The sequence below is a fragment of the Cebus imitator genome, unplaced genomic scaffold, assembly GCF_001604975.1.
Source record: "Cebus imitator isolate Cc_AM_T3 unplaced genomic scaffold, Cebus_imitator-1.0 Scaffold573, whole genome shotgun sequence".
NCBI lineage: Eukaryota > Metazoa > Chordata > Mammalia > Primates > Cebidae > Cebus > Cebus imitator.
In genome coordinates this window covers 612,195-632,799 of record NW_016107888.1, presented here as the reverse complement: position 1 = coordinate 632,799, position 20,605 = coordinate 612,195, and the positions used below count along the sequence as shown (strand labels likewise).

At 49.0% G+C, this 20,605-nt stretch overlaps 2 protein-coding genes and 1 pseudogene across 3 annotated transcripts in view; all 3 read left to right on the top strand.

Moving 5' to 3' along the window:
* The window catches only part of LSM12 (LSM12 homolog), a 30,339-nt gene extending 29,370 nt beyond the window's left edge, over positions 1-969 (top strand). The window contains exon 5 of the mRNA XM_017516113.2: positions 374-969. Within this exon, the coding sequence (XP_017371602.1) occupies positions 374-466 (93 nt within the window). The 3' untranslated portion in view covers positions 467-969. The remainder of the gene's footprint in view (positions 1-373) is intronic.
* An 11,112-nt stretch (positions 970-12,081) lies between these two features.
* Positions 12,082-12,278, top strand: LOC119469114 (annotated as a pseudogene).
* A 3,890-nt stretch (positions 12,279-16,168) lies between these two features.
* TMEM101 (transmembrane protein 101) lies at positions 16,169-20,429 on the top strand. 2 transcript variants are annotated; one of them, XM_037734085.1, is made up of 4 exons: positions 16,169-16,381; positions 16,781-16,961; positions 18,482-18,628; positions 19,416-20,429. In XM_037734085.1, coding segments are annotated over exons 1-4 (639 nt in total). In that variant the 5' UTR covers positions 16,169-16,379; the 3' UTR covers positions 19,725-20,429. The 2 variants fall into 2 exon arrangements, with proteins under 2 accessions (XP_037590013.1, XP_017371659.1); XM_017516170.2 differs by having other exon boundaries at positions 16,169-16,502.
* The last annotated feature ends 176 nt before the right edge of the window (positions 20,430-20,605 follow it).

Here is a 20,605-nt window from a genome sequence, read left to right as displayed (position 1 = left end):
AAAAAAAAAAAAAAAGACTGTAATTTCCCCACCAGCTTTTCATTCTGTACTGTGTAGAAAAGAGGAGGAGTTTAGGTCATGATAATCTCCTCTCATTTTATCATTGCCTTTATCATTTAGTTTGTATATTCACCCTCTTCTAGCCACTCTTAGTGGAAACTGTAAAAAATGTGGCTGAAGCAGGAGACCCTGGCCTACCTTGTGGTTGGAAAGGCCAGTAGACAGCAAGGACAGAGGTGCCTGGCTAGTGCATAGGCTGGACAGCCAGGGCGGACGGGGCTGTTGAAACCTCGGCTGGATTGTTTGGGACCTTTCTGTTTGGACCTTTCTTGTCCATCTCCTTTACTGACCTTGGTTGCTTGGTCTTTTTCAGGTTGAAAAACATTTTAGAGACGTGGAAAGCCAAAAGATACTGCAACGTTCACAAGCCCAGCAACCACAGAAGGAGGCTGCCCTGTCATCCTGAGTCCGTATACATGGAGGACTCTTCCAGCATCCAGCCAAGGAGGCGCTGGTGGTGGCTTCAGCGGAGGCAGGCCGGGGGAGGGAAGGGATCCTATATGTCCTGTTGGCTCTTGTTAACAAAGGGTCAGCATTTCCAAATCTTAGACTTGAACAAACAAAACACCCAACAAAAAAGAACAAGAGAATAATTTAAAAGTTGAATCATTACTTGACTAACAGACTTCGGTCCACCATGTCCTTTTCACAGCCCCCTTCTGGAACAGTCACCTTGTTAATTTTATTTTTGAAAATTCCTTTCCCACTCTGCCCTTCTGACTTTCCTTTCCTAGTCTGTTCCTGCCATTCTGTTTTTATAAGTGGCTACTCTTGCCTTCCGAATGATTGAAAGAAACTTTTACATCTTCCAAAATAAAAATAACAAGCTGACTGTGATTCTTAAGTTGAGACCAGAGCAGCAAAAGTGTCTCACTTTAAATTTTTTTTTGTTTTCTTTTTTTTTTTTTTCTTTCTTTTTTTTTTTTTTTTTTTTTTTTTTTTTTTTTTTTTTTTTTTTTTTTTTTTTTTTGCACAGGGCATGGCTTGAATTAGTTTTATTTTTCTTAACTTTAAATATATATATGAAAATATATATTAAAATGTTCTCTAAATATTTTCTGCTTCTTGCAGGTCTCTTTTTACTAGATCATGGCTATTCTTCCCACCTCATCCCTCTGAAAATAAAAATGTATTGCCCTCCCCACCATCCATAGCCAGGCCACTAACTTGACTTGGTGCAAGAGATTCTTGCTGTGAACTTTGTAGAGCCAGTGTGTGCAGTAGAATTTGGCTTTGAGGGTTCCTGATGGCTTTTTAGTCTAACTGTGTGTACCAGTCTCACGTTTGGCCCAAACCTCAGGATTCTCCCTCTGCCTGTCTTACTTCATGGTACTAGAACTTCCTCGCCACTCTCTCCACATGAGAGAGTCAGCTGCCCTTTCTCCTGTGCCTCTGCAGGAAGAACTCTTTGCATGGCACATCTCAGCTCCTCTTATTTGAGGGATAGTTTTCTTTGATAAGAAACCTGGAGTGCATCTACTCTGACCTCTCTTTAAATCTGTATCCAGAGCCACTAGCCCAAGAAAAAGCTTGGGTGACCTGTAGTTTCTCTTCTCCTGCTGTCCTCTTGCTCTTATGCCCCACCCCAACTCCCCTTAAATTTTACAAGCTTATGACAGTTTGTATGTGCTCAGCCAATGAGCAGAAAACCTGGAAAGAATTTCTGGACTTCAGCCCATTAGTTTGTCTGGTTGACTAACCTGCTGAGAGCTAAAATTGGCATCCATTGCCCTGTGCCTTCAGGCAGTCTCATGGGGCAGAGTATGCCACCATCTGGATATCAGGCACTGAGTGGATGTGGGTGATGCTCACATGACTGGCTAGAGCTTTGGGGGTGGGGTGGGGGTTAACTACTATTTTTTTGGCCATGATCTCTTTCCCCTTCCTTTTTTTTTTAATTAAATAAATGGATCAAAATTAAATAATTCAAGCCCTGCCTTAAAAATGAATTTTTTTTTTTTTTTTTTTTTTTTTTTTTTTTTAGTATTATTTAGCAAAAACAATAAAACCCAAATTTTTTTAACCATCACTTGTCTCAGGTTTGTGCATCCTTTAGAAACCCTGGGGAGAGGATCCAAGGTACCTGAAGAGGGTATGTCTGTCTGGTTTGACCTTTTCCTTTAGAGTTTCTTCCTACTATTTACCCTCTCTTTTCACCCTCCAAGGACTCATGCAGAAGTACAATGTAGGGTGTAATTTAAGATGGGGGTCCAGGGTTTGGAGTGGTGTGTAGGTGGAGTATGGGGAAAAGGCTTAGTCACATACATAGAAGCATTTGTTATAGGACTATTTGGAAGCACAGATGGTCGGAGAGCTGAGAAGTAAACCTTCAGATCCACCTGCCATTGGTCAGAACTTGATTTAAAAAACTGAGTCTTTGATTTAGCCTGCATGGGAATGTAAACTTAGAGAAGATGTGAGAGGGAGAAGAGAAGAGACCTTGCAAGATTAAAGAGGTGCGATGAAAACTTGGAGGTGATTAATTAGCGGGGAACAGCAAACCTGGGAGGAAGCTCTTCGTCATGTGTCCCACGTCTTCCTGTCCCTCCTCATTAGTCACAATTCTGTAAATAGGTGGGAAGTGAGTACCAACTGCGTTTGGCAGGAAGCACTTTTGACTCCTTAGTTGTAGTTGCTAAAATGATGTGGGGGAACTTCAAGCAGGTCAAGAGGTGGAATTAGTATGGTTGGAAAGGCAGGCAGTGAGGTATAGAAGAAATGACTAAAGACTTTGATACCTTAATTCCTCATGTTGTTACTGGGTAAGTCACTTCACCTTTCTGAGCCTTAAATTTCCCAACTCTAAGTGTGGAAATAATATCCCTCTCCTAGGATTGATATGAAGGGTTAATAAGATATTTGGGTTAATAAGATATTTTAAAAGCCTAATACTAGGCTGGGTGTGGTGGCTCATACCTGTAATCCCAGGACTTTGGGAGACCAAGGCGAGTGGATCACAAGGTCAGGAGTTCAAGACCAACCTGGCCAAGATGGTGAAAACTTGTCTCTACTAGAAATAAAAAAAAATTAGCTAGGCATGGTGACGGGTGCCTGTAATCTCAGCTACCTGGGAGGCTGAGGCAGAGAATTGCTTAAACCCAAGAGGCGGAGGTTGCAGTGAGCCAAGATTGTGCCACTGTACTCCAGCCTGGGTGAGAGAGCAAGACTCTGTCTCAAAAAAACAAAAAAGCCGCCGGGTGCGGTGGCTCAAGCCTGTAATCCCAGCACTTTGGGAGGCCGAGGCGGGTGGATCACAAGGTCAGGAGATCAAGAACATCCTTGTCAACATGGTGAAACCCCGTCTCTACTAAAAATACAAAAAATTAGCTGGGCATGGTGGTGCGTGCCTGTAATCCCAGCTACTCAAGAGGCTGAGGCAGGAGAATTGCCTGAACCCAGGAGGCGGAGGCTGCGGTGAGCCGAGATCGTGCCATTGCACTCCAGCCTGGGTAACAAGAGCGAAACTCCGTCTCAAAANAAAAAAAAAAAAAAAAAAAAAAGCCTAATACTTAGAAAGTGCTCTGTAAATGTTAGTATAAATGTTACCTTGATCCTTGGATGGTTAAATCTGGAGGTGAGGTTGGAGTAGATGATTTCCAGAAGTTCAGTGTTTGTTTTAGAAGCCTTAGTTTAGGCCAGGTGCAGTGACTCACACGCGTAGTCCCAGCACTTTGCAAGGCACTGGCGGGAGTTCAAGACCATTCTGGGCAATAGTGTGAGGCCCATGGGTCTACAAAAAATGAAAAATAAATTAGCCAGGTGCGATGGTACAAGCCTATAGTCCCAGTTACTTGGGATACTGAGGTAGGAGTATCAATTGGGCCAGGGAGGTTGAGGCTGCATTGAGCTGTGATTGAACCACTGCACTCCACCCTGGTGACAGCAAGATGCTGTCTCTTTAAAAAAAAAAAAAAGGCTTTCTTTAGATGGCATTTTAAGGGAGATTAATATGTAAAACAACTGGGCAGATCTGTGGTAGGGTTCTCAGAGCTCTGCCCTCTGTCTCATAGATCTCATCCCTTACCCTTCCTTGGAGTGCCCAAGGAATGCTTTTGAATACTACTGATTTTAGGCCGGGTGCTGTGGCTCACACCTGTAATCCTAGCACTTTTGGGAGGCCAAGGCAGGTGGATCATGAGGTCAGGAGTTCAAGATCAGCCTGGCCAATATGGTGAAACCCCATCTCTACTAAAAAAATGGAAAAATTAGCTGGGCGTGGTGGCATGCACCTGTAGTCTGAGCTACTCAGGAGACTGAGGCAGGAGAATCGCTGGAACTCGGGAGGCAGAGGTTGCAGTGAGCTGAGATCGTGCCACTGCACTCCAGCCTGGCAAAAGAGCAAGACTCAAAGAAAGAAATAAAACTACTTATTTTTCAGAAAGAGAATGAGTTCCACTGAGGCCAAGTGACTTGTGTGGAGTGTCCCACCTGCCTGTGGTAGCAGAGCTGGAACAAGGCCCTAGGCTTTATCCACTCGTGGGCTCTAATGCAGTGGGACTTCCCAAACTGATGGCATGTATACCGCTCACTTTTGTTTGTCAGAATTAGGCTGGCACACAGGAGACTAGTGAAAATGACAGAAATTGCCACTTAGATTGAAAGGACATTGAACTGTGGAGGAGCGTGGTGCAGAGAGCTTACATCTGTGATGCAATGTCTCCTTGGCTTTATTTTGGGGTGTTCTCCTTCCTCCCCAAATAGACACACATACACCTCTACACCAGCACCTGATTATCTCACCACCACCATGCACACGCCTTTGGAGTTACTGCCTTTTTGTTGTTGTTGTTAAGAGGCGGGGCTTCACCATGTTGGCTGGCTAGGATGGTCTCGATCTCCTGACCTCGTGATCCGCCCGCCTCGGCCTCCCAAAATGTTGGGATTATAGGCGTGAGCCACTGCGCCTGGCCTGGAGTTGCTGCTATTTAGACCATCCAATTACTGTGGTTTAAACAACCTTACCACAGTGAGTTGATATTGAATTGTGCCATTGAAGTCTGAGCAGCTCATTGCTGATTTCTGTTTGGTGTTTTGAAAATCTGAAAATTGCTCAAGCACTTCAATATGAGTGGCTCTGGCTTATGAGCCACTGATTGAGGAGAGTAAAGGCTCCTTGACATATTTGAAGCTAAGAATATGTGTCTTAAAATCTGTTCTCCTGTGAGACATACTGGTAAAGGAAATAGAGGCATTTCAGTCACACACAGATCGAGTTTGCTGTCCTGCTTGGCATGGTGGCTACAGCCCGGCGGGTACTGTGCTGAGAATGTATAGCGCTGGAAGCTGAAATGTACAGGGTGAGTGGTGAGGACAGTGGGAGCGTGGGAGGGAGCTGGTTGTCTGGTTGGAGGATGTTAGATTTACATGGTAGGTTTGCTTTCCTATCACTGCTGGAGGCCATCAGTGCCAGAGAATTCCCCTTTAAGAAACTTGGAATCATCTGCATGTGTTGCCTAAATTTTAGGAGTTTAACATTATCAGATAACAGTATGAAGTACCTAAAAAAGATGCATCTGGGCTGCCATCCACAGGTGATACTCTGTGCTGCCGTAATAGTTTCAAAACGAATTTGTTCTTTTATGTTATCAAAACCTGACACAGCCAAGCATGGTGTCTCACACCTGTAATCCTAGCACTTTGGGAGCCCAAGGTGGGCAGTTCATGAAGTCAGGAGTTTGGGACCAGCCTGGCCAACATGGTGAAACCCCATCTCTACTAAAAATACAAATATTAGCTAGGCATGGTGGCATGTGCCTGTAATCCCAGCTACTCAGGAATCTGAGGCAGGAGAATCACTTGAACCCGGGAGGTGGAGGCTGCAGTGGGCCCAGATAGGGCCATTGCACTCCAGCCTGGGGGGATAGGACGACACTCCATCTCAACAACAACAAAAAAGAAAAGTGATCCAGGAGTAGGTTTTGAGGAAAACTTGGGAGTTCAAGTTTGGAAAGAGGACAAAGGACCAGTAAAGGATACAGGGGTACAGGAGAAGAAAGAGGGATGTTCCTGGTTCTAGACTGGGAAGCAGCAGGAATCTACCTCGGGTTTCTCTAGAGCAGACTCTGGCAGCTGGCACCAAGTCTGGTCAGATTGCAGTCACCCTTCCCATCTGGCCTGTCTCCCATTTTCCTATAATTTCCAATTTTGTTGAAAAGTCTAAATTGGAACTAAGTTTCTTAATTGGCGGGGTAAGGTGAGGATAAGGCATATTTTCAATGACTTACCAACTCGCCTCTCCTTTTTCTTTGGTCTTCTGGTGTGGACTCCTGCAGTATTAGACAAGAAATTCTTACAGGTCCTCCATGAAGGGACCAGCAAGTGGTGGCTTCTTTTTGTAATGTGGCCCCTTTTATTATGGTCTGTCTCCTAGCTTAAAGGTGTTGCTGCCCGGGCATGGTGGCTCACACCTATAATCCCAACACTTTGGGAGGCCAGGGTGGGTGGATCACCTGAGGTCAGGAGTTCAAGACCAGCCTGACCAACATGGAGAAACCCCTTCTGTACTAAAAATACAAAATAAGCTGGGTGTGGTGGCGCATGCCTGTAATCCCAGTACTCAGGAGGCTGAGGCAGGAGAATTGCTTGAACCCAGGAGGTGGAGGTTGCGGTGAGTTGACATCGCGCCATTGTACTCCAGCCTGGGCAATAGGAGCGAAACTCAGTCTCAAAAAAAGAAAAAAAAAAGTTGTTGCTTATGCTTACTGGAGGGAAGCTTATGCTTGCTTATGCTTCCTTACTGGAAGAGAAAGATCTCTCTCTATCTCTCTAGAGAGAATATTTATAGATGGCCACTGAGATATGGTTTCAGCTGAAATCTGAAGAACAAGGAGCCAGCCAAGAATGTTCAGATGGAACAGCAAGTGTAAAGTCAGGTTGACAAGAGCTTGGGATGTTCAGGAAGTGATAGAAGAGAGGTGGCTGGAGCCTGCTGAGCAGGACTGTAGAGAAGTGGGTGGGGCCAGGCAGTACAGGACCTTACAGTTATCCTAGAGACTGGGTTCTTTGGCACCATGGGCAGTCATGGGGCTTGGTTTGGTATCAGACGGCAGCAGCAGAAGCAAGGAGGCTGCTGGGTTAGGGGTCGGTGCAGCAGTCTAGGCGGGAGACAGTGGTGGCAGAGAATTAGTTTGAGAGCTGCCAGGCCTTGATGCACTGAATGTGAGGGGAAGGATGTGAGGGGTGGAGAGGAACCAAGGATGCCTTCTAGGTAGATGGCAAACAGTAGGGGAGGAAGAAGTTTGTGGAAGAATCTGGAATTTTTGTGTTGCCATTTTTTGTTGCCCAGGAAACTCTGAAGAGCAGATGGCAAATGGGCAGCTGGATAACAAGCCTGGGCTTAGAGAAGCGTGGGATGGAGCTAGACATTCAGTGACTGTCATCTGTGAACTCTGAGAAGACAAGAGTTTGGGATCCCTGACCACAGTGGGTAGATTTGCTTCAGATAGGAGGGGCCCTTCTTCTTCCGTGACACAGCAGTTGGAGGTGAGTCTGTAGATTTGTCAGGGAGGTGAGGGTAAGTGCCTTCCTTTCTGGTGGCCCAGTTAACCTGAAAGGGGAATAGGGTGAGACTGTTGAGTGCCCTTTAGAGATGCATGCTCATGAATTTTGGGGGTAACCAGGTACCCATTGTGTGCCTCTGCCAATCATGTCGAGTGACCTTAGTGCAGACACGGAGGAGGTGAATAGTGGGTACAGCCAGGGTGAGAGATGTGTCAGGTCTGTACTGTGGAGGGAGAGGGGAGTTGAGCTGAGGATATTTATGAAAGGGAATGAGTATAATAATGATTTGGCTGGGCACAGTGGCTCACGCCTGTAATCCAAGCACTTTGGGAGGCCAAGGCAGGTAGATCACAAGGTCAGGAGATCAAGACCATCCTGGCTAATACGGTGAAACCCTGTCTCTACTAAAAATACAAAAAGTTAGCCAGGTGTGGTGGTGTGTGCCTGTGGTCCCAGCTACTCTGGAAGCTGAGGCAGGAGAATTGCTTGAACCTGGAAAGCGGAGGTTGCAGTGAGCTGAGATCTTGCCACTGTATTCCAGCCTGGGCGACAGAGTGAGACTCTGTCTCAAAATATGTATATATATTATAACACAAAAATTAGCAGGGGGTGGTGGTGGGTGCCTGTAGCCCCAGCTACTCAGGAGGCTGAGGCAGGAGGATTGCTTGAACACGGGAGGCAGAGGTTGCAGTGAGCCGAGATCGCGCCACTGCACTCCAGCCTGGGTGACAGAGTGAGACCCCTCACTCCTGCAAATGTGTGCTGTCATCACATACACTTCAGTTTTGTTCAAATGAGCCTTTTCTAAAAGTGTCCTGCTGTTGCCCTTACGTACTGGCTCCAGGCAGTACCTGTAGCCATGTAACTCAGCAGTCAGTGTGTCGACAGTGCAAACAGGATGCTTCCTGTGCTGGGGCTGGTATCGGAAACTTAGAACAGATTTCCTAGCACTTGATAATGCCAGGGATCTTAAGAGTTCATCCCGTATAGTCAAGCTTCCCACTTTACAGATCCCCTCTAGAGTGTCCTCAGCAGATTGCCTCTATTTGAGCTTTGATTGATGGGGCGCTTGTTACTTAAGGAGGCAACATGTGGCAGCTGTCTGTGCCCTGTCCAGTGGCGGCTCACCGTTAGAGCCAAGGCTAATAACGTTCAGGTGTCCTACACGGTAGTCCCTGCTCTTTCAGGCTTTGTTTGTTTGTTTTTGCTGGCAGCCCCTAAATCGGCAGATGTGACTGAGAGGTATCTTCTCCATTCAGATGGCTTTTGAAGGATGCTTTCCTAGTTCTTAAGTGTGGCCTCAGCACTGGACATGGTCTGGTAGCACACTGGGACCTTCCCTGCAGCCATTTAATTTACTGCGATGCCGGACACTACAGCAACTCGCTTCTTCTGGCAGATACATTTGCTGATGTGATCAGCAAAATCTGCCTAGACTTCTTCACAGAAGTAGCTATTATGCCAAGTCTTCTCCAGCTCATGTAAGTAGATTTTAAATTCCTAAATACGGAATTTGACATTTATTGCTATTAATTTTTTTTTTTTTTTTTTTTTTTTTTTTTTTTTTTTTTTTTTTTTTTTTTTTTTGAGATGGAGTCTCACTGTGTCGCCCAGGCTGGAGCGCAGTGGTGCAATTTCTTGGTTCACTGCCACCTCCTGAGTTCAAGTGATTCTCCTGCCTCAGCCTCCCGGGTAGCTGAGATTACAGGCATGCGCCACCATGCCTGGCTAATTTTTGTATTTTTTAGTAGAGATGGGGTTTTGCCATGTTTTCCAAGCTGGTCTTGAACCCCTGACTTCAGGTGATCTGCCCTCCTTGGCCTCCCAAAGTGCTAGGATTACAGGTGTGAGCCACTGTACCTGGCCTGCTATTAACTATTTTTAGCCAACAATTTTAGCCTATTAAGAGCTTTAAAAAATCTTGATTCCATAACCCAGTATACTAGTTATCCGCCCGAATGTCGTGTTACTTTTAATTCTGATAAACTGTCTTCTGTGTTTTCATCTTATCCAAAGAGATACCCTGAGAGATTTTAATAACATCTGATGTGTATGATCGACATCTGGTAGCCCTATCAAAAAGAGAAATAAAGTTGTCTGATTACCTGGGCATGGTGGTACATACCTGTAACCCCAGCTACTTGGGAGGCTGAGGCAGGAGAATCACTTGAACCTGGGGAGCAGAGGCTGCAGTGAGCGAAGATCGCGTCATTGCACTCCAGCCTAGGCAACAAGAGCGAAACTCCGTCTCAAAAAACAAAAAAAAATAAAGTTGTTTTAGTAAAACTTATTTTTAGTCAACTCATGTGGGCACCTAGTGGTCCCCATGTTTTAGGAAATTGCTCAGACATGACATGTTTAATAAGCCCATTTTGAGTTTTGTGAACTGTCGTATTTATGTGATTGAAAATTGGAAATTTTGCTGAGCTTGAGGCTCTAGCAACCTTCTGTTGGTAATGTTTTCTTAAAGATTATTGACAGTGATTCCTCAAATTTTTTCCAGTATAATTTGCTTGAACCAGATCGCTTGAACTAATTCTGAGGGGCTTGAGATTAACCAGAGGCTGAGACTCCCACCCTAGGTTGGTGATAGTTACGCTACTCTTTCCCTTCTGGGGACAATCTATGTTATTCATCCCTTTGCTCTTGTCTAGTAGACCTTGCCTTTTTTTTTTTTTTTTTTTTTTTTTTTTTTAAGACAAGGTCTCCCTTTGTCACCCAGGCCGGAGTGCTGTGGTGTGATCACAGCTTACCACAGCCTCAACCTCCTGGGCTCAAGCAGTCCTTCCACCTCAGCTTCCCTAGTAGCTGGGACTACAGGGATGTGCCACCACGCCCAGCTAATTTTTGGTATTTTTTGTGGAGGGCGGGTTTCACCATGTTGCTCAGAAGTTCAAGACCAGCCTGGGCAACATAGTGAGACCTCGTTTCTACAAAAAATTTATTATTATCTGTTTTGAGACAGAATCTTGCTCTGTCACCCAGGCTGGAGTGTAGTGACACAATCTCAGCTCAGTGCAACCTCCACTTCCCGGGTTCAAACAATTCTCCTCAGCCTCCCAAGTAGCTGGGACTACAGGCATGCACCACAATGCCCAGCTATTTTTTTGTATTTTTAGAGAGTGTTTCACCACTTTGGCCAGGCTGGTCTTGAACTCCTGACCTCAGGTGATCTGTCCACCTTGGCCTCCCAGAGTGCTGGGATTATAGGTGTGAGCCACCACAGTTGGCCAAGCATGACTGGATTCTGTCAGGCCTGAGTTCTGTCAGATTTTTCCTCTGCCCCTAACTAGCAGTATGACTTGGAAACTTAACTAACTTTGTCAAGCATTGGTTTCCTCATGTGTAAAATCACAGTCCTTGGCTGGGTGCAGTGGTTCATGCCTGTAAATCCCAGCGCTTTGGGCGGCTGAGGTGGGAGGATCGCACGAGTCCAGGAGTTCGAGACCAGCCAGGGCAACACAGTGAAACCCTGTCTCTAAAAAACACAAAAACTAGCTGGGCTTGGTGGCACATACTTGTAGTCCCAGCTATTCAGGAGGCTGAAGTGGGAAGATCACCTGAGCCTGGGAAGTTGAGGCTGCGGTGGCCTGTGACCGCACCACTGCATTTCAGCATAGGTGACAGAGTGAGAGCCTATCTCAAAAAAAAGAGTTCCTTTCCTCAGTTGAGGATTAAATGAAGCTTTTAATGAGATGCCTGGCCCTTCCATGTGGCTGTTACTATTCTCTTAAGCATTCACTGGGAAGGGCTATTGAGCACACTGAGAATCCTGGACCGGAGGTTTTGGCTCCTAGGGCAAGGCAGAGGTACTAGGCACAAACACTGTGTTCGAGGAGAAGCTGAGCTTCCCTCAAATGCCAGCATGAAGTGTTTTGACCTTTGTCCTAGTGAGAAGAAAAAGCATTCCCTTCCTTTGTGCCCATACGACACCTGGGTGAATTATAGATGATGGCAGATTTCTTAGGCAGGCAGTATAGAAGGAAGAAGACTCCTTCCCAAACTGAGGGAGGGCCCCAAGGGGCCTCAAGCTGCCATTCTGACAGTAGAGAGCAGGTTGTGGGTTTCCAGAAGGAAGTGAGGAAAGAGGTTGGGGGCCGGCCCAGCTCCCCTGGATGCAAGACCATAAGGCTGAGGATTTCCTAAGCCTGTCGCACTTGCTCACCCTTGGGGCTGTGGCTTCCCTGAGAGCTAGTCTTGCTGCTCTTGAGGGTGGAGCTCTGGCAGGAGGCCAGGCAGGCTGGAACTAGAGGCTGGATTCTTTCCACTGCCATTCCTGGGCTGGGACTGCACTCAGGTACACTCGGGCGCAAGTGTTGCCAGGAACACAGGTGAGTGCATTGGACTTTCACAGCCTGAGGCCCTATCTTCAGTGGCCAGACTGGGCCAGGATCAGTTGCTGCTCTGACCTCTGGCAGAACGGGAGCTCCACAAATGTTGGCCGCATGAAAGCAGTTGTGTGCATGTTTGGGGGCAGCAGAAGGCAGAGTTTCTCCTGGGACCCTCTAGAAAGTCAGTGAGAAGCCTGTAGTCTCAGGGATCATTGCTGTAGTTACGAGATAAGCGTCTCTGCATATGCAGAGCACTGGTAACTATGAAGAGGCGCAGTCTCCTGCGCGTGACTCTGGCTGTTGGTGTTGCTTTGCTGCAGCTACCGTGTGCCATTGGTGATCCTGCTCCTCTTGCTTTGGGAAAGTAAGAGGGAGAGACCAGAAAGTGGGGGTGAAATCAGCGAGCTGCTGTGTGGGTGGGAGTAAGGAGATGCAGAGGATTACAGGCCATCTTCCCTGATAGTTCTTCATCCCAGCAGGAAGAACGGAACAAGAGGTGGTTAGGGGAGGGGGAGCCGAATGCTGGGGTCTCAGGTTAGAGAGGGCTCTTGCCAGAAGCTTAGGTAACACTTAAAATCATGGGGGATGCAGGCAGGGTGTCTTTGAGAGAATGTTTGGGCACCCAGCACATGGTGAGACCCCTGAATGGTGTCTACTTTCTTCCCTAGCATCACTGTGCTTGCCAGGGTCCCAGGAGGAGGAGTGAGGCCCGAAGGTCTCAGCAGCCATGAGTGCCTGATGCCATCCTCACCCCAGCCCTTCATGGAGCGAGGACAGGGTGGGTGTGGCCACTCCTCCCTCACAATGGCTATAGTCATAGTGGTGGCATCGGTCTTTCTCAGGAGTCTGGTGGCAGCGTGCCCAATACCATGCACCTGCCCGACATCAGGCAGCGTGGTGGACTGTGGAAGCCTCCACCTGCTCCGTCTCCCTTCCAGGCTGCCTGATGGAGTCTGGCTCCTGGAGCTGAGCCACAATAATCTCAGCCATCTGCCATTTGGCGCCTTCCAGGGCCTCTGGGGACTGCGGGTGTTGCTGCTTTCTCACAATATCCTGCGCGATCTGGTGGGGCCCTAGGGGGCCTGAGGTTCCTGGAGCAGCTGGACCTCAGCCACAACCAGCTGGTCTGTCTACCCCCAGACTTCTCAGCTACCCTGGGCTCTCTGCTCCGCTTGGACCTCTCTCACAACCTGATCACTTCCCTGGACCCCAGCAGCCTGCGGTGCCTGGGGAGCCTGGAGCAGCTTGACCTGAGCCACAACCAGCTGGCTGAACTGGCCACAGGGGTCTCTGGGGACCTCTTCCGCCTACGCTGGCTCTCGCTGGCTGGGAACCAGCTGAAGCAGGTGGAGGGGGCTGCACTGGCCACTATGCCAGGCTTGGAAGTCCTCTCTCTGGCTGGGAATGACATCAGTGAGCTGAAGGCCGAGGCGTTTGCAACCTTAGGGGCACTGGGCCTTCTCTCTCTTGTGGGCAACCGACTGCAGCACCTGGAGTTCAAGGCAGTGGCAGGCATCTGGACAGCAGATACGTGGCTGCTGTTGGCCAGCAACCCCTGGACATGTGACTGTGACCTGCATCGAGCCTTCGGAAAGCTGGGTCACTTGCAGCACCTGCGTGTGGCAGACCTGGGCAACCTGACTTGCACTGGGCCCAAGTCTGTCTGGGGCGGTGCTGAGCAGTGTGGAGGCCCAGCTTTGCCTGGCGGAGACTGCCACTGTGCTGGGCATCACAGGCAGCGTGCTGCTCACCGTGGCTGTGGCTGTGCTGATAGCAGAGCACAAGCACAGGCAGGGCCCAGAAGCAGCTGGGGAGCTGGGGAGCTCTCTGGAGAGGTGAGGGGTGCTGCAGAGCAAGGTCAAGGCAGCTAGAGGAGGGAGAGCAGAGGCAGGTGTGAGAGAGGAAAAGGGAAGTTCCTCAGAAGTTTGTGGAGCTCAGTTGGAGCTCAGTCCTCCCAGGTATGGAGGAAAAATTAAATATGAAATTTGAACTCAGTTGAATGTGGACACAAACAATGGTCACCAAGTCCTGGAACGGGCTGTGTGAGCCCCTTGAGGCGTTCATCAGTGCTGTTTTAGAGAAATCTCTATTTCAATCTATTCCTATATATTAGTTATTGAAAAACAATAGGCAGTCACAGAAACAAGTTGACATTTTTGGTCATCAGGGGCCCTCGTGACTGGGCTTCATGCTAAACAACTCGTTACAAAAAGAGCTGGGGTCCCAGACTGCGTGGAGGCTTCATGAGCCCTCTCCTGCCTGTGCACAGACGAGTGGCCGACTCTGGAGTCCAGGCTGCTGCTTCCTGGTCTGGTGGTGAATCCTCCACAGTCTGGTGAATGTAAATATCTTTTTCCTTCTCCCCTTACCATTGTAATTTGTTTATTATATTAATTTGCTTATCATATCATTTGCTTATTATATCTGCATTGCCATTTATGTGGGATAAAGCTTATTTTCCCTTAAAGGTATTGTGTGTGTGCCTTTTCTTCTCCCCTCATGTGTCTTCTGCACAGAACACCAGGCAGGGATGGGAAGAACTGGGAGTGGTGGGGGCCACAGAGACAAATGGCTGTGTTCATGTCTCAGGGCCCAGGCCACCCACCTGTCTCCCTCTTCTGACCTGATAGGATGCCAGTATCTGTCCCAACCCTAGAAACAAGGATTTTGCCCCAAGTTTTTCGCTTCTCAGTATCACTCTGGGAAAGAGAAAAGAGCAGGAAAAGATAGAGAGGGACTTCAGCCCAGAGAAATTGGGGCACAGTGGGTACCAAGGCAAGCTGCTGCAATCCTAATCTTCCTCCTTCTCTTCACACAAGTCCCTGGCCTCTGCTGCTGGAGAATGGTTGGAAACAGCTTGCTAAGGTTATGATGGGAGGGTGGGGCATTGTGCCTGCAGGGGCAGCCCAGGCAGTCTCCTAGGACTATTTTATGGACTATTGTACACAGTCCTGGTTCTGGTCTTCCTCAACACTTTAGGGCTGTACACTATGGCCATTTGAAACGGAGAGGTGAAGAGGCTGGAAAAAGAAAATCAATTGGAAAGTTGATTCTGTACTATGTGCCTGTATCGTGGTAAAGGAAATTTGTTTTGTGTGGTTGTCACTGGTGGGCAGAGATAGACAAAATTACCTTTTTTTTTTTTTTTTGAGATAGAGTCTCACTCTGTCTCCCAGGCTGGAATGCAGTGGCACAATCTCGGCTCACTACAACCTCCGTCTCCCGGGTTCAAGTGATTCTCCTGCCTCAGCTTCCTGAGTAGCTGGGATTACAGGAGCATCTGTAAACAGCAAGCAGAAACCCAGGCACCGTGTTTGTCCTCATGGAGCTCACAATCTAGTGGGGGGAGTTTGTCAATACAAGAATCACAGATACATTGGCTGGGTGTGGTGACTCATGCCTGTAATCCTGGCACTTTGGGAGGCTGAGGCAGGTGGATCAATTGAGGTCAGGAGTTCCAGATCAGCCTGGCCAACATGGTGAAACCCCATGTCCACTAAAAATAAAAATTGGCGGGGTGTGGTGGTGGGTGCCTGTAATCCCAGCTACTTGGGAGGCTGAGGCAGGAGAATTGCTTGAACCCGGGAGGTGGAGGCTGTAGTGAGCCAAGATCGCACCACCGTATTCCAGCCTGGGTGACAGAGTGAGACCTGTCTTAAAAAAAAGTCACAAATACATAATTGCCACAATGCTAAGTGATTCAAAGGAAGGTGGCTGATGTTATGAGAACATATAACTGGGTGGGGGTGGGAGAAGGGGCTGAGAACACACTGGAGGGGAATGTGGAGACCCCCTGGATGTCCGCTGCAATTAAACTGACAAAAGATGACAATCTGGGCTACAGTGGGAGCATGGCAGCCGGAGAAAATGGACTGACTTGAGATGTCTCAGATGTTCAGCTCTCCCTTTTCTCTCAGGGGCCATGCAAAAGGCAAAGCCCAAAGAGGTGACTTTGAGCCAAGAGGCCCTTTACTTTGAACTTAAAAACGGGGATTTCCTCTGGTGCGTATGTGTACCATTTATTGAACAGCTACTATGTACTAGGACCAACCTGTCACATTTAAAGTTCACAACTTTGAGGCAGGTGTCATTATCTCCATTTCATGATTAATCTCACAAAGTTTAGGTGATGTGCCCAAAATCACACAGGGTTGGAATTAGGATTAGGCCCCTGATCGGGCTGCATTCAAAGACCAGTTTGCACTACGGTCCAAGACTTCTGCTATCCTGAGCCCACGGTTCCTTCCTCTAGGCTAGTTTTCAGTTTTGCAGGGACAAAGATGGGCCCTGAAGTCTCCATGAGCAGACAAGAAGGCTGGACTTCGCAACTAGAACACCTTAGGTCCGGAACTAGAGAGCGATGCCATTGTTTCTGGGAGGAAAAAGAAGAAAAGCGCTTAACCCGGAAGTTGCATATCCCCCCCGCGCCGGCCTCCCTGACGGGTGAGGCCGCAGAGGACTGCCCTTTCCCAAGATGGCGTCAAAGATATGTTCGAGACGGTGGATGTTGCAGCTGATCATGCAGTTGGGTTCGGTGCTGCTCACACGCTGCCCCTTTTGGGGCTGCTTCAGCCAGCTCATGCTGTACGCTGAGAGGGCTGAGGCACGCCGGTGAGCAGGCCTACGCAGCCGCTAAACGCGGCGGGGGGCGGCGATGTGGGCAAGAAATTGGGGGCTAGAAGTCGGGACCCTTGGACTGGGAGGAATTGGGACTTCTTTGGGAGGGGTTCTGGTCCGGGTGTCGGGCCAAATCTGGTAGGGCGGTCCTGGCCATGAGAGGGGACTCCGGTTTGGGGGAGCAGTGGAGCCTGCGGGAACTCAGGGGGTGTCAAGGTTCTTCCCCCACCGCTTCATTCTGTCCTCGTTGCTTCCCTACTCCTGGCTCGCAGGAAGCCCGACATCCCAGTGCCTTACCTGTATTTCGACATGGGGGCGGCCGTGCTGTGCGCTAGTTTCATGTCCTTTGGCGTGAAGCGGCGCTGGTTCGCGCTGGGGGCCGCACTCCAATTGGCCATTAGCACCTACGCCGCCTACATCGGGGGCTACGTCCACTACGGGGACTGGCTGAAGGTGAGCTCCTCGGCTTCCCTCTGGGTGATGGGGAATCAGAGGGTAGTGCACAGGGCTGTTGGTGGGCGATAAATAGTGCTGGCCAGGTGCACAGTGTGACGCCTGTGAGGTTCGAAACTCAAGGCTTATGGAGATTACAGAGCGCAGAAATGGATCTTTTTTTTTTTTTTTTTTTTGAGACAGAGTTTCGCTCTTGTTACCCAGGCTGGAGTGCAATGGCGCGATCTCGGCTCACCGCAACCTCCGCCTCCTGGGTTCAGGCAATTCTCCTGCCTCAACTTCCTGAGTAGCTGGGATTACAGGCACGCGCCACTATGCCCAGCTAATTTTTTGTAGTTTTAGTAGAGACGGGGTTTCACTGTGTTGACCAGGATGGTCTCGATCTCTTGACCTCGTGATCCACCCGCCTTGGCCTCCCAAAGTGCTGGGATTACAGGCTTGAGCCACCGCGCCCGGCCCCCTAGAAATGGATCTTAGAGACCACACAGACTTCCCCCTCACAGTGTGGAAACTGAGGTCCAGAGTTGGGAAACAGACTTTCCCAACCACAGTTAGGATACTGGTGGGACCAGAACCCCAGTCACCTGGTTCCCAGAAACTTTTGAACTGTTAGTTTAATGATTTCAGACTCAAGGGGTAAAAGGGACCCTGGAGAGAGTACCTAGTTTTCATAAAGTCATTTTATGACAACGTAATTAATCTTGGTGTAGCATTTAAGCCAGACCCTGTGCCAGGCACTGCAGGCTTGGAGATAAGGTTGGACAAAGGCACTGTCCTCGAGGAAGAGACTGTCAGTCAGACCCTTAGCAGAGGCAGATGTGTGAACAGCTACAGGACAACAAGATCAATGGTTTTGTTTTGTGGGACAGATCCCATACTGTGTAGAATAAAGGACACCAAGATTAGGGTCTACAGATCTGAGAGTGGGGAAGGGAGAAACACATCGCGTCTGGGTTCTGCCACTTACTTTCCATAGGACCTGGCAGTTTTCTTTTGTTGTTGTTTTGTTTTTTTGAGACAGAGTCTCTCTCTGTCCCTCAGGCTGGAGTGCAATGGCATGATCTCGGCTTACTGCAACCTCCACCTCCTGAGTTCAACCGATTCTCCTGCCTCAGTCTCCCCAGTAGCTGGGATTACAGGCATGTGCCACCACACCGGCTAATTTTTGTATTTTTAGTAGAGACAGGGTTTCCTCATGTTGGCCAGGCTGGTCTTGAACTCCTGACCTCAGGGTAATCTATCTACCTCAGCCTCCCAAAGTGTTGGGATTATAGGCATGAGCCACCATGCCCAGCCGGATGTGACAGTTTTCTTAACCCTCTGGGCCTCAGTTTCTACTTCTATAAAAAATGAAAAAGAATGATCTGTCTCTGTTGCACCTGCCCACCAAGCTCGGAAATGTAAGAAGATTCATCAGATGGAATGGGATGTGTAGAGATGGGCAGTTTTACACTCTGGGAAGCCAGGAGAGATGTGGCAGCTGCAGTGTTCTTGACTGGGGTCCCCTTGCCCCGGCCTAGGTCCGTATGTACTCTCGCACAGTTGCCATCGTCGGCGGCTTTCTTGTGTTGGCCAGCGGCGCTGGGGAGCTATACCGCCGGAAACCTCGGAGCCGCTCCCTGCAGTCCACCGGCCAGGTGTTCCTGGGCATCTATCTCATCTGTGTGGTATGTTGGGGGACTGCTGGTTGGAGATGCTGGCTGGGAGTGAAATGTGAGTCCAGGCCTGGCAGAACCCCAGGAAGGTAGACACAGAATGAGGCCTGTGTGCAGTTCTTGGTGGCCTGGCTCCTGGGAATTGCCCTGGCCAGCTTCTAGGCCTCAGGGGCCTCCAAGTGCCTGTTGAGAGGCCCTTCTTCCAACAGTGCTCCCATCAGGTAGATTTCTCATTAAATCCCAACCTTGAGAGCCAGGAGAACAAGATGGGGTGATTCTCTTATGGCTTCAGCCCCCAAAGGACTAGAAGGGGATAAAGGAGATTTGGTGGGGTTAGGCCCCAGCTGTGACTGGGTAGCTCTAGGTTAGCCACGTAATGGTTCTCTCTGATGGTAGCTCTAGGGTAACCACTTATGGTTCTCCCTGGTGCTAGGGGAGGCCAGTGTGGATGGGGACATGGACAGGCCCCAAGCCACTTGGTCTCATCTTAGTTACCAGGTATATCTCAAGTATAGCACTCTGTGTGGGCTCCCATATTCAGAGGCAGGAGCTCCAGTCTCACTGTGGAAATATACTTTCTTCATAGCCCCCAGGGTGAGGGGAGACATAGGCCCTAGTCTTCTGGGGCTCCATGGTCTGAGGGGGAGACAAAGGCTCTACTTTCAGAGGGTCCCCTGTCTGAGAAGGGAGTCAGAAACCCTTCTGCAGGGGCTTATATGCAGGTGCCATCTCCAAGGTGGGTCTCCCCAGACAGGCTTCCAAGCCTGTTGGAGAGTCTCAGAGGATGGTATGTCTCCAGGCCTACTCACTGCAGCACAGCAAAGAGGACCGGCTGGCGTATCTGAACCATCTCCCAGGAGGGGAGCTCATGATCCAGCTGTTCTTCGTGCTGTATGGCGTCCTGGCCCTGGCCTTCCTGTCAGGCTACTACGTGACCCTCGCTGCCCAGATCCTGGCTGTACTGCTGCCCCCAGTCATGCTGCTCATTGATGGCAATGTTGCTTACTGGCACAACACGCGGCGAGTTGAGTTCTGGAACCAGATGAAGCTCCTTGGAGAGAGTGTGGGCATCTTCGGAACCGCAGTCATCCTGGCCACTGATGGCTGAGTTTTATGGCAAGAGGCTGAGATGGGCACAGGGAGCCACTGAGGTGACCCTGCCTTCTTCCTTGCTGGCCCAGTTGCTGTTTATTTATGCTTTTTGGTCTGTTTGATCTTTTGCCTTTTTAAAATTGTTTTTTTCATTTTTGCATTAAGAGGCAGCTGGTTTGTCCAAATCTGGGCTCAGTGCTTGGGAGGGTAGGAGCCCTGGCATCATTGCCTCACAGGTTTTTTTTCCTGTTTGTTAGAGCTGAGGCCAGCTGCCCCCTGGGTACCCTGTCCCTGAGAAGGGAGTATGGCAGGGCTGGGATGCGGGTCCTGAAAGTGGGAGACAGAAGGAAGATGGAGATCAGAGGTGAGCAAATGTGAAAAATTCCTCTTGAACCTGGCAGATGCAGCTGGGCTCTGCAGTGCTGTTCAGAGACTGAGAGTGAGCGTGTGCTGACACAGTGGTTCAGGCCCAGGAGGGGCAAAGGGGCTGAGCACTATAGAAGTCACATGGGTTCTCAGGGTATGCCAGGGGCAGAAACAGTACCAGCTGTTGCTCACCTTGAGAGCCGAGCAGGCCCTGGTCTAGGGGTGGAGCAGGCAGCGCCAGCCTTGCCCCTCCAGTTGCCTCTGTTTCTAGCTCCTTGGTTGGCCTGGTGGGTTGGAGTTCCCTCCCAAACACCAGACCACACAGTCTTCCAAAAATAAACATTTTATATAGACATTTGGTTTTGCTTTGCTTTTCTGTTCTCCCCAACAGGGCACTTTGCCATTGGCTGGGACTGATCTTGGGTTTCTCAAAAGACCACATCTGGTTAAGCCCCACCTTGGTCCTCCCGTGATCTTTCCCCTATTCTAAGATTTCCCACAGTTCTTTGGCTCTTTTTTTTTTTTTTTTTT

Coding starts and splice junctions, on each gene's coding strand:
- TMEM101 (XM_017516170.2), top strand. CDS start 16,366: ATGGCGTCAAAGATATGTTCGAGACGGTGGATGTTGCAGCTGATCATG. Junction 16,962..18,481: donor ACTACGGGGACTGGCTGAAG/GTGAGCTCCTCG, acceptor GCCCCGGCCTAG/GTCCGTATGTACTCTCGCAC. Junction 18,629..19,415: donor GCATCTATCTCATCTGTGTG/GTATGTTGGGGG, acceptor GTATGTCTCCAG/GCCTACTCACTGCAGCACAG.